Raw genomic sequence first — 12,159 nt, forward strand, 5'->3', positions numbered from 1 at the left:
CCTTTTAGTCTAGTAAATGAATTTTTATAGTTTATGACGTTATTTGAAAAAATAGTACGACTTTTCAAAGGATTTGAAGAGAAGGAAACTAATCAATAATATCTAAAAATAAATGCGGGGGACTTATTTATATTATTTTTGATTATTTTGCAGATGATATGGTGCCTCCAGTGAGCTTTCTTATTTACTCAGATATCTTATTTAATCCCACGACTAAATCAGGTTTTTTTTTTAAAACCTTTTAGTTTGAGTTATAAGAGATTCGGATTCGGTATTACAATGTGTTGAGTGCTACAGCTCAGTGGTTCTCAACCTGGGGCCCGGGACTCATTGGGGGGGGTCACATGACATATGCGAGAGGTCTCAAGAAGATTAACGGAAAGGGATTTTCTTTCCTGTAAAATGCTTGATACTTTCAGGTCTAAGATGCAAATATCCAAAAACACAGAGTGGCACAGCTCACAATCTATGACCACATGCAACATCTGACCAGGTGCCACAAAGCAATTGCTTCGTTCTAAAGGGACCATAAGTCAAAAAGGGAGGGGAACAACTATTATAAGTGACTTTGCACATCTTTTTAGTACAAACCTCTACTCCTTCCTTCGTCGGAGGCCTCGGCAGCCTGAGTCATGTCCTCTAATGCCACACCTCCCCAGCAGCTCAACCCAGAGTCTGTGTCAATCTATTACGAGGTTAAACCACTTATCCGACCGCATGTGAGCCAACAGGGGGATGTGACCTCCATGAAACAGCACATCGCTCCACCAAAGGCCTAAACAGGTAAACAAAATCTGCTGTTTTTCTGCACGCGGAGATCAACAGCAGGAGCCAGTGAGCCGTTACCGAAGCGTACACGACTGATTGTTAATGTTTCGGTTGCTTTCATCAACCTCTTTGACTGTGAACAAGAGTACAGAAATAAAGTATGCTGACTAACAGTATAACAAAGCATTTATTAATGCAGAGGTAGGACAGTCGAGAAGTGATTCATTTTATTCACTTTAAGGAGGAAAAGAGCTGAGAAAAATAACTACACAGATATAATCAGGCAACAGAAAAATAAATAGTTATTAACTTGGAATAGTCGTTTTTCAAGATAAAACTCCTCATTAGAAACTTGCTTTCTCGTTGCGCTGCTCTCTAACGCAGCGCTGAGTCAGCAGTGAAGGAGTACTGCCCCTCTCAGGCCAGAGAAGGTCATTGCACCCAATTACAAAACATGACTCAACACATTTTTCAGACCTTCAGTGATCCATCAAGGCTTAAAGCCTCAGAGTTCACCGCACAAACTGCGATGCACTTGAGTTTAAGATGCCAAATTGTCACAACAAATGCTCCACTTATTTTATTTTTAGCACAAGAGACATAAACAAAAAAAACAACAACAATCTTATTTACAAAAATCATTTCATAGACGATCTCTAGGAGCCGCGTTTCAGGTCAGACGTGTCTTTTTCAGCCTGGAGTTGTCTGCGGACGCTTTGCGCTTACGTGACGGAGTCCCAGGAGCTTCCTCAGAGGGAGCTTCGGTCAGGTGGTACAGCTCCATAGGCGGCGTTGGATCCTGTTGCAGGAGAATGAAGCACACATTTAACATTTACTCTACTGAGTGATAATGTTACTTTTGCATCAACATCACAGAGAAACGATTTACGGTTTTGATATCCACGATAATACGAGTCCGATCCGTTGACGCTGCTCTGACCTGCATGAGGTAGTCTGCGATGTACTCCGGCTTCAAGCATCTGACCCCGTGGGAGGTGGCCTCCGACACGTCCACTCGGAAGTCTCCGGGCTTCAGCCGGCTGAAGTCCGCAAACAGGTGAGTGGCCTCCTTGTACAATGACGGGGAGGGACTCGGCAGGACCTGCAGAGGGAGAAACTACGGGCATTAAATAAAGCACTAGAACTCTTTCTCTGTGATGAACAATTGGTTTGAAACAGCAGCGGCGGCGAGTAAATGAGGTGGGACTCCACACAAGTAAACAAGCGGCCACCTTCGCATTGCCGGACTGCAGTAACCGCCTGAAGCCGGACTCTCTGCTCTGATCGATGTTCAGCATGACCGTCCACCCACTGAAGGCTCCCTGGGAAACACGCAAACGGTTAATAATCAGCGGAATACGTAAACGGCGTAGTGGGAGGACAAAGGACAGTAGGTACCCCTCGATCGGAGCGGCCCTGCAGGCTTTTCCTCCAGCGCATGGCGGCTAGCGCCAGCCTCCTCTGCTGGGAGGTGATGGAGGGCAACGCGTCCAGAATGGAGCCGCTGCCCCACTCGTACTCATCCTCCTGGAACGCGCGCACACACACACACTTTGTATTAGCTCATTTTTCTTCATTCTGTTTAAATAACTGATCGTCTTTTAGTTGATAACGACTATTAACGCATCGTTTCACGATAAATCGGGAGTGTTTACATCCTGACCTGGATGAAGCGATCCACAGAGCGGCAGGCCTCCAGGTACGAGCGGTGCAGGATCCACTTGCCCGCCGCCATGGCCGCGAGGTACTTCTCGTTACGCAGGGGAGTCCCGACGATGATGTGGGAGCAGCTGGGGTCGAAAGACTGCTTATCCAGGACTACGCCGCCTAAATAATCACACAGAAAGAGACGGGAACTATTGATGAGACATTCTGCACCGAACGTGGAGTCGTAGTTACGCACATTGAAAAGGGTTTCATAAATGTATGAACCGCTGTCAACTGTGACTCACTATGATCTGCTGCAAATTAAACCTTTTAGAGGCAAAATGAATCAGCGTTTTGTAGAAACTATTTAATCTCGTGGACTGTTGAATGCATTGAATCCCTTTGTTCTTAAAGGAAAACTTAACCGACAAATAAATCACTCGCGTTACCTTGAATACTGAAGGATTTTTTTTTCTCCCCAAAATGGGAGGACACTTTAACTCTCACACAAGTCCTGCACCATAACCAAAATCTCATTTATCCAGTATGCTCATTACTTAATGACCACATAAAACCTTTTAAACAGCCTCATGCAGTCCTGAATAGTGTCGCTTTGCGGGTCAAGTATTTCGTTAATGTTTCTGTTTGTAAATGCTGCATCTGGTCTGGTCAGGAAGCATCTGCAGGGGGAATAATTCCCCGACACGAGAGGCTCTTCCGCCTTTTATAGTCGGCAGGAATTAGCTCCTCTGACTTCAGGCCCGCGGCTGCTACAGCAGCATGTTGAAACCCCGTTAGAGACTCACCAAGCTCCTCTATGAGGTGACTGTAATCAATGCGTTCTTGTGGGCTGAGGGAGGACAGCTGAAACCTGGGTGGCTGCTTCTCCTCCTCCTCCTCCGGCTCCTCCTGAGAGAAAAAAAAGAACCGATGAGCACCGGCAGCCTGTTTAAACCACGTCACAGGTACAATAATGCATCGTCATCTTGCCGGCTTCACCTGTGGCTCCGGTGTGACCGGGGGGTTGGCGAGAGGGAAGGTGATGCTGGGGGCTTTGGGAGTGAGGATGTCCGTTTCCCGCTCCTCCGTTGGAGGCCTGGCGACTCTTTTGTGGCCCATGTGCTGGTCGATGACGTCACAAGCAGCTGTGACAGGACGCAGGGTGAAATTATTCTCTTTCTCTTATTATTAGACACCCGTCAAACCGCATTTTGATAAAATCCATCTAAATGGGTCCCGGCTCTAGCATGATAACAACATCCCTTTTGTCAGTAATCATCAGGGCCAGAAGTGGCTCACAGCCTTTTAATTTACTGCCGTGTCAATCTCCTCCTAAGGTCATGACGCGTTTGACCTCTCACCCATCTCCACCAGCTCAGAGTCCGTCATGGAGTCCGAGAACTGAGCGGCGGGAGGAGGCGGGGCCGCGAAGGGCTCCGATTGTTGGGACGGACTCCCGGGCCACTGCAGATTGTCGGCCAGCTTGGCCCTCTCCTCCCTGGCTGTCGGGTCGTCCCAAACGATCTGCTCGCTCTGAGACGGCTCCGTGTTGATGTCCAGCGCTGCTTCTCTGGGAACCCTGAAACCGGGACACGATGAGGTGGAGGCGGGCGACCGCCACTTGATTGCCATCTTTGGTTATGGTTGTATTTTTTTTTTTTTCCTTACCTCAGAGCTTCCAGAGTACGTCGGGTCCCGCAGCGTCCGAACCGGCTGCCATCGGGTGTGTGGGGGTCCGAGTCGCCCCCCGCCGATCCCATTCTGCTGAGTCTTACCGAGGTACGCCTCCCCGTGGTCAGCTTGGTGGCCGACATGATCTCCTGGAGCTGCCTTTGCAGGTTCTCTCTCATTTCTAGAGTCTCCGTAACATCTGCACACGCGAGAGAGTCGACCACAGGAGTCAGCGTGTTCTTTTAAATATACAAAAGCCTTGTGGGGGGAAGACACCCACCGCTTCGCCCTGCAGCATCATTTGTGTCTTCGTTATCGGTGCTTCCATCGCTTACGCGGCGTAACGTTGGGGCTTCCTCTGCGTTAACGCGTCCGCGCTGAAGGACAACGCGGCACAAAGAAAGACAATTACAACATCAAAGACGTGCGTCTCCATCAGAGAAAAGAACACACGGATTCCTGCAGAACCGATTCTGGGTAAATTTAAATAATCGTTTAGACCCACCATCTCGTCTTTTGCGTCCGTGATGTTTTTGACTTGGGTCCGTGTAAAAGGTGGAGACCTCTGAGAGCTGTTGGGCACCTGGCTGAGGTTCAGGCTCATTTTGGGGTTGTAGGTGAACGGATACAGAGACTCGGGGACGTGTCTCTGTTCCTCCGCACACTGCTCAAGGCGACACAACAAAAATAGAGGAAACAGAAGCTTATTAGAGAGAAATTTTTAAATTGAATAAACTATGAGGAGAAACATCGCTGCGACTCCACATTTCTCTACGAAATAAACACGTCACACGTTTTTTGCTCTTGATGGGATGAAATGTTGGTAACGGGAGGTACAAAGCAGCGACAACCACCAGGAAATTAAAAAAAGAATTGCATATAATATCACTTTTAGGAGAACCGAACATGACCAGTATTGTACAAAAGAATAAGTCAACAAGAGAATGAAAATAAACATAGAAATTGTTGTTTTTCATTTTGAGTTTGAGAAATTTGTGAAAATATCTGTAAATATTCTTTCATTGAATTTCCTAACTATCTTTGCTCATTTTTACCTAATTGAAGCTCATTATTTACCATCATAAGAAAAATAACACAGTATGGTGGATCGGGATAGAAATTTTCTATTTATTTTTTTAGTAGTTTTTCATACTCATTCATTACTGAGCTAAAACAACTGATTAAGAATAAAAAAACATTTCATAATTAAGTAATGAATTAAATGTATGTAAAAAAAGAGCTATTTTCGGTCCAGATTCTCAAAAAGCTTTTCTCTGCTTATATAATTATGATTTGAATATTTTAGGGATTTGAGCTGCCGGTTGGTCAAAACCAACAACTAACCAACCAATTGCTTGATTGAGCAAACAATCGTTAATACCAGTCATCATTCATTTAAAAGTGTAAAACCATTATATTAATATCTATATATATTAATATATAGTACAGAGCAGTTGAGAGTCAAACAAGCTGAGTGAATATATATTTGCTAGTGGGAAACGTACAGCCTGCAGCCAGTACTGGGAGACCACGTGCAGGCCTCGCTCCTTCACGCCTCGGTACTCGCGGCTGTTGTCGCCCACGCGTCCCTGGTAGATGTAGTGCGTCACCGTATCGTCACAAGCCCACCTAAAAACAAGTCGATGCGGTGAGATTGAATTGACAATTGAACATATTGCAACCAAGCGAACTCAGATTTAAACTAAAAACAAATCAAACAGCACACACCGGCTCCTCAACGTTGTCTCATAATGACATCATTTAAGTCTTCTTTAATTGACGGTGTGTCGAGTACCTGAAGTCCGCGCCGAGCGAGGCGGCGACGGCATTGAGCTCGCTCTGCATTTTGCTCAGCTTCTTTCCCACACAGATCACAACACCGGCCAGAGAGCCCGGTTCTTTTTGAGGGACCTTACAAACAAATTTGACAATCATTTTTGTTCAAATATCAAGGAACATAGACAGAATATCATCTACCTCGATCACATGTTCACTTTCCCTTGTACTACTACGATTGGGTTTACCTCCTCGGTGGCCCTTGTGAATTTGGGGCTGGCAGTGATCGCTTGCATATCGCTGTGTGAGACGCCATTTCGGTTTCTGTTGGCGAGCGACACCTTCAGGTGCCGGTTGATGACATCAGTCAGCGGGGTCTCCACCATCTCTGCTGGTTTGGATTTTCCCCCCGGAGTCTCCAATGCTCCTAGAGCATCCTTAACAAAAAAGGAACGGCCCATTTATTTACCAGCGCACAACTTATTGCTTCAAGCTCTAATCGTCAAGCTGAAGTTGTAATTGTATCTCAAGATTCCGTTGCTACTTAGTTGGCCCAAACCTTGGAGTTGAGAGTCGCCCTGAAGAGCTGGTCTCTGCTGAGGAAACGAGAGGGAGTGTCCAGATTCAGGTAGGTCTCCTTCAGAGGAGGGTGACTTCTGCAGCCTTCTGGCTTTTGCTTGGGGGTGCCGACGTCGTCTTTGGGCTTCCTCTCATCCAACACAGAGCGCAACACTTTGCTCCGCAGGCGACCCAGATCCAGCGGAGTAACGGCCTTACCGCCCTGCAGACCCAGCAAAGGGATCTCTGGAGACGAGCGTGCCGGTGGAGGCATGGCGGCCTTCTGGGACCCGCCGACGAAGCTCTCATCATCCCTCTCTGTTGTAGAAGAAAAAGGAAATCAATGTGACGTAACACCCACAAAACAACGCAAATGAAACATTACTTTGTTGCCAAATAAAGGACTTGAATTGTGCCACTTTTTCGAACCCAGTGAGGTTGGCTGGTCCACTAGATAAAGCCCCTCCTCCGCCCTGCGGCCGGTCCGAGCAGACCCGAGGATCCAGTGCATGGTGACGGCTGGCAGCCCCCATTTCTTGGCCGCTTGATACTTTGTGCCTTCGGGGCTCTGCAGCACCAGGTGAGTGCTGGCCAGCATCCCTTTCTTCTGGTTGGCCAGGCGCACAAAGTAGTCCTGGACGCTGCGGGAGGGAGGGAAGAACAAAAAAACAAAACGGCTATGAGTGAAGTAGAATATAAATAGAACTAGTAATATTGCTCCTATTTCAACTAAAGACATATTCCATTCTTGGGTTCCTGGCTAATTTCTTAGCCCCCTTGATGTAGCATTAAAGTAGACGGCATGTGAGGTCGGGCTGCCATGTAACTGTACCTGGCTCCGAGGTGCTTGGCCAGCTCCACCAAAGACTCCCTCTCTGCTCCCGTGAACTGGCTGACGGAGAGAACGCACTCTTTGAGAGGAAACCGCCCCTCCATCAGCGGGACGGGTGTGAACAAAGGGTTGGAGGACAGCTGCAGAACACACTCCTTCTCCACACACATGGCCTGAAGAGGAACACAGACAAAGCAACGACAAAGATTTTTTCTGCTACTTTGTCCAACCGGTTGACGAATTGAGGATGCCTCTAAAATCCCAGAGGACGCCGTGCATTCCTCTCAACACAGGCGCAATCAAAGCCGTACGACTGATCTCACCAGCCAGGTATCAGTGACCACCTCGTCCACTGTGGCCTCCACTGAGCAGCCCAACAGCGGGACCACCGCATAGTCTGCCACGACACGTGTGCGGCCCATCAGCACCCGGCCTCCATTTTCCGTCACGAGAAGAGAGAGCTGGGTCTCTGCCTCGGCGCCGAAGCCCACGAGAAGGAAACATTTCCCGAAAAACAGGCCTGTCTCGCTGGCTTCCTGCAGGGTTGAGTCTGGCTCTGGTGCTCTGCTGCGGCTTGGCGCCCAAGTTCCAGCACATGTACCGATGGACTTCCTGCTGTTACTCTCTACCGCCGGCGGCGGCGGCGGCATTTCCACTGGAGGATAAAAGACGAAGAATGAGAAAGGCAGTAATGATAAACGAGTAAAATGGGATCTAATTCTTTACAAGACACTTGCCTATTGTAGGGTCGTCGTCCATGTACTGAGAGAGCAGGTCTTCCTCTGCTCTCGTTTGCCTGGGAGTGCTGGGACTGGCTGCAAGGGGACCAGCCGAGTGCCGGGAGGTGGGAATGCGGCCGGCAGACACGCATACAGCAGCCGGGGCCGGGGGAAGACAGTCGGGGTGGAGGTAATCCGCTTCCGGGATTACACCGCCTTTGTTATAACTGTCCAGCAGCCACTGCACCGTTACGACATGAGGTCTGAGAAGTAACATACAGGGTGATACATTACATTCTATTCAAGGATTAATCAGACTGGGAACTGCAGAATCGTTTTGATGCTTTAAGCAGGAGAAACTTAAAGTGAGGATGTATCCTGAAGTTAAATTTAGAGAGAGGACTCAAATCAATTGCTTGGACTCCAAAGTTTGAAATTTCACTTCAAATTCATCGTATTAAAAAAAAAAAAGTCTTAATTTTGGTCGTTTAGTGAGACAAGGATGTAAGTTTCGGAAAATCAACCTCAGCTCCTAAAATAAGTATAAAGGAAACTTTGACACTCAGACCTTTAAGGACAAAAATATCCCAATTGAAATGAGGAATTTGGGTCCCAAGGCCACTAGAGCATAAAATCATGTATTCCATTATATCAGGCTTCAATTTTTTCCCACATTTTTCTACTTGGACCTGAAGCACAAAGCTGAGACTGTATAAAACACTGAAGTAAAAAAGTAAAGTAAGAGTGGCATTATATCAACAAAATGCAATTTGACAGGTAAATTCTGAGAGTAAAATAATTATTGGAAGTAATGTTGATTTAAAGAAATGTAACTCAGTGAAATAAGAAAACTATATCAATATATAGTTTTATGGCTGATTTTGGATGAATATTTTTGTTCTGGACAGAAACACAGAGCTTCTATAGTTGAGAATGAAATCAACACCACATAAAGTAATGTAAAGTAATCTTTGCAGACCTATGCGTTGCTTTGAACAGAAAATTCTTGAGGTCCTGGTCCAGCTCCCCCATGACCACATGTGTGAGTTCCTCACTGGGCTGATTGAAGCGCAGACCTCCTGCAGCGTTCACGAGACGCCTCAGCTTCTCCAGTTTCTTCCCCGGGAGGCCACACAGGTACAACTGCACAACATTTAACAAAGCTTATTAAAAAAAAAAAAAAAGCCTCATCTATGTTCTCCACATTATACAAAAACTAGAACAACCAAATAGCGGCAATGGAAGGAACATGCTTTCGTTTACCTTGCAACCATCAAATATATCATCTGCTGGGCAGACGGTGAGATCCAGAGAATCAACGGGGTCTGGAGCTTCCAGGCGGCTGATGGTGCTGTTAGTGAGGGCTGTGTCGTTTACGGTCATGCTAGCATTCACAGATATGTGGCTCAAGCCCAGCAGAGATGGACCCTCTAGAGTTAAAAAAGAAAGGCCGAAAAGATCCTTTAATATAATTTGTTACAGACTGACAAAAACCCAGTGCACAACAAACGACTGTCTGCGACTCACCCTCCTTCTTGTTGGTGCCAGTGGGGGTGGAAGTGTGCGGGCGAGTGGCCTTGGATGCGTTTCGCGTCACAGTGTACCTGCTCTCGTCTTGACAGAAACCTTTTTCTATGCTATCAAACAGCCAGTGCAGAGACACGCAATACACATTCCACTTCCTTGCACACTCGTACTTCTGACCTGCAAAACAAATACAAGCACTTGCAAATGATACTGGTTCGCAATAATGGAACCCATTGTGCTGAAACTGTTGGTCACTTACCTGTTGGCTCACTAACAATGAGATGCGTGCACTCATTCATTTTGAGCTGACCGGTGTACTTGGCTCCGTGCTGATCACAGAGCCGCTGCACCTCTTTGCGCTCTGTGCTCGAGAGGCCGGTCACACAAACAGTGCAGCCACGCAACACTGGGCACAGATGGTCCTCGATGGGTAGATCTGTATACCTGAAAAGACTGAAGGGGGCAGAGTGACGTGTTAATCATCATTTACAGAGTAATCATAGTCACAAGTTGTATTAAAACAGTCGTCAGTCAAAAATATCAAACATTGGTATAGTTTGACTTTGTTCAACTGAAATTCTGTTTTGTTTATTTAGCCTGAAAAGATCTAGAAAAAAAAGAAAAAAACCTGTGTGATTCCTTCTCTATAGAGATTAGAACAGAAATGTCACTTTTAATGACAGTGCACCTGTTTTGAGATTTTTCCCAGCAGGCTTTGACCCACGTGGGCAGCAGGATGGGTTTATCCAGGCTGGCCGCTACCAGGTATTTTTTGCTGCCCACCTCACCAGCTATCAGGTGTGTGACCGATACGTTTAGATCAAGATAGACCCGTCCACCCATGAGTTGCACCAGGTCCATCACCTCCGCCTGTAGAGAGACGGACACAAACACATCAGAGAACACTGAAGAAGCCACTGTGCTGTGCCTTCCTTAATCCCCCTTCAACTCCTATGCAGAAGATTACATCTGTACTACTTTTTAAAATGTATTTTGGGACGTACACCTGTGGTCCACTATAACGACCAGCTTTCAGACTGACATTTTTAAGTGCAAACACTGAAAAGTATGTATTTAACAAAGATTGGGGCCACCTTAGTTAACATGTCATAATATTATATTCTTCTCTGAAAATATTTCTCTTAACACATGTTCATATCACAACAACAGGCAGCTGAGATTGACACTTAATAAATCCCCAGATAACCACCATGCTAAAAACAGCCTATATGGGAGAAGCAAATCTGCCTAAAATCACTCACATTTAATCTTTAAAAGGATATTCTATTGCACGATACTTGTCTAAAATCAGTGAAACGCTCCAATTTTTCAAAAAGCAGGTAAAGCAACAATCTGAAAAGGACCATATGCAGTAAAGTGAACTTACCCGTGTTGCTTTATCCAAGCTGGTGCAAGAAATAGTGATGTCAGCCATGGCCATGTTATAGACGGGCTTCTCTGCTTTGGGGACACAATGCTGCTGCTGCAGGCAGTACAACACCACCAGTGGACTCACCACCCGGCAGCCAAGCTACACGACGAATAACAAAAAGGCAAAGAAAAATAACAATTACACGGTGTGACAGAGCTTCACCAAATCCTATGAAAGTCAGGGTGCTGTTTTTTGACGTGTCAAATGCTGAGTCAGACCTTTTTGCAGTGCACAAAGGCTGGGCTGGAGAAGCTGCTGAAGACGAACAGAGACTTGTCCTTCTGGTCCATCTGCAAAACTGCATCTTCATCGACGGTTTTCAAGTACTTGTCAGACTGCAGCTCCAAAATGGCCTTTGTAAACAAGAGGAAAGGGTCACGGTCCATTGCAAAATAACAGCTATTAGCACAGTGACAACAAAAGGTAATCAACTTAATCAATAGAAGAATTGGACTTTACCTCGTACGCCTTGACAGCATACTCTGTTCTGTTCTGTGCTCTGCTTTCCACAAACTTCACAATGAAGCCTTCCTTGTCTCCTTTGGACATGGCTACCTGAACCAGGACCAGTGACAAATACTCTGCATTAACGTTTGTTATAATGACGACAGCTCGGCTTAGCTGTGACGTTAGCTTCTCGAGTATGTGGCAGTTCTCACTAACCGAGAATAGCGTTATGCTACGATCACACATAAAACGTCATAATAAACCGGCTGCAGTTTGTTCATCTCGCGCTTTAAGTAAATAATCTAGGCGAACTGGCAAACGTTTTAGTCTTTTACAGTAATGTAAACTACCATACACTGATGGCAACTTACCTTTTCGGAAGTAAAGACGTACTGTCGCTCGTTTTACGTTAGCGATACTAATTAAAACGCTGCTGTCTGTCTAACCTACGAGGCAGCGGCTGGGTTAGCCAACATTTAAACAACATTTGACGTTATAACGTTAGAAATACTTCAAATAAAACAATTATACACATTATAAACAAACGTTGTCCATGGAGTTGGATACATGGCTATACATTTTGTGATAATTAAATGATAGCAGCTAGGAAAAATTGAAATATCAGCTTTGTTGTTATTATTCGCGCCAACGACACAACTTCCGGTGTCCCCTGCTATTCTGACCGTGTGGAAATCATCATAAAGGGTTAGAACGATCCGCAGGATTTACGTTTAATATTGAACGTAGTGTTATTACATTACAGGTAATTTAGCTGATGCTTT

General features: G+C 45.9%; 1 protein-coding gene across 1 annotated transcript; it reads right to left on the reverse strand.

Moving 5' to 3' along the window:
- Positions 1–936: 936 nt before the first annotated feature.
- On the reverse strand, positions 937–12,063 carry topbp1 (DNA topoisomerase II binding protein 1). Its single transcript, XM_040167584.2, has 28 exons — positions 11,749–12,063; positions 11,390–11,485; positions 11,149–11,283; positions 10,886–11,029; positions 10,187–10,368; positions 9,758–9,951; positions 9,499–9,675; positions 9,235–9,401; positions 8,951–9,114; positions 7,990–8,234; positions 7,576–7,907; positions 7,253–7,425; positions 6,850–7,061; positions 6,422–6,738; positions 6,111–6,299; positions 5,882–5,997; positions 5,592–5,715; positions 4,592–4,750; positions 4,367–4,463; positions 4,084–4,285; positions 3,777–3,994; positions 3,415–3,560; positions 3,222–3,324; positions 2,432–2,595; positions 2,167–2,295; positions 2,001–2,090; positions 1,709–1,870; positions 937–1,567 (listed from the first exon to the last, which is right to left on the reverse strand). The coding sequence occupies exons 2-28, from the start codon at positions 11,477–11,479 to the stop codon at positions 1,439–1,441; spliced, it is 4,560 nt and encodes a 1,519-aa protein (XP_040023518.2). The 5' UTR covers positions 11,480–11,485; positions 11,749–12,063; the 3' UTR covers positions 937–1,438.
- Positions 12,064–12,159: the final 96 nt, after the last annotated feature.

Source organism: Gasterosteus aculeatus, chromosome 21 (genome assembly GCF_964276395.1).
Source record: "Gasterosteus aculeatus chromosome 21, fGasAcu3.hap1.1, whole genome shotgun sequence".
NCBI lineage: Eukaryota > Metazoa > Chordata > Actinopteri > Perciformes > Gasterosteidae > Gasterosteus > Gasterosteus aculeatus.

What these genes read in the sequence shown, in the direction of transcription:
- topbp1 (XM_040167584.2), bottom strand. Translation starts at nt 11,479, where the DNA reads ATGTCCAAAGGAGACAAGGAAGGCTTCATTGTGAAGTTTGTGGAAAGC. An exon ending in GCCAAGCACCTCGGAGCCAG is followed by an intron (nt 7,062 to 7,252) that starts GTACAGTTACAT and finishes TCCCTCCCGCAG; the next exon opens with CGTCCAGGACTACTTTGTGC. An exon ending in TGATGCTGCAGGGCGAAGCG is followed by an intron (nt 4,286 to 4,366) that starts GTGGGTGTCTTC and finishes TCGCGTGTGCAG; the next exon opens with ATGTTACGGAGACTCTAGAA.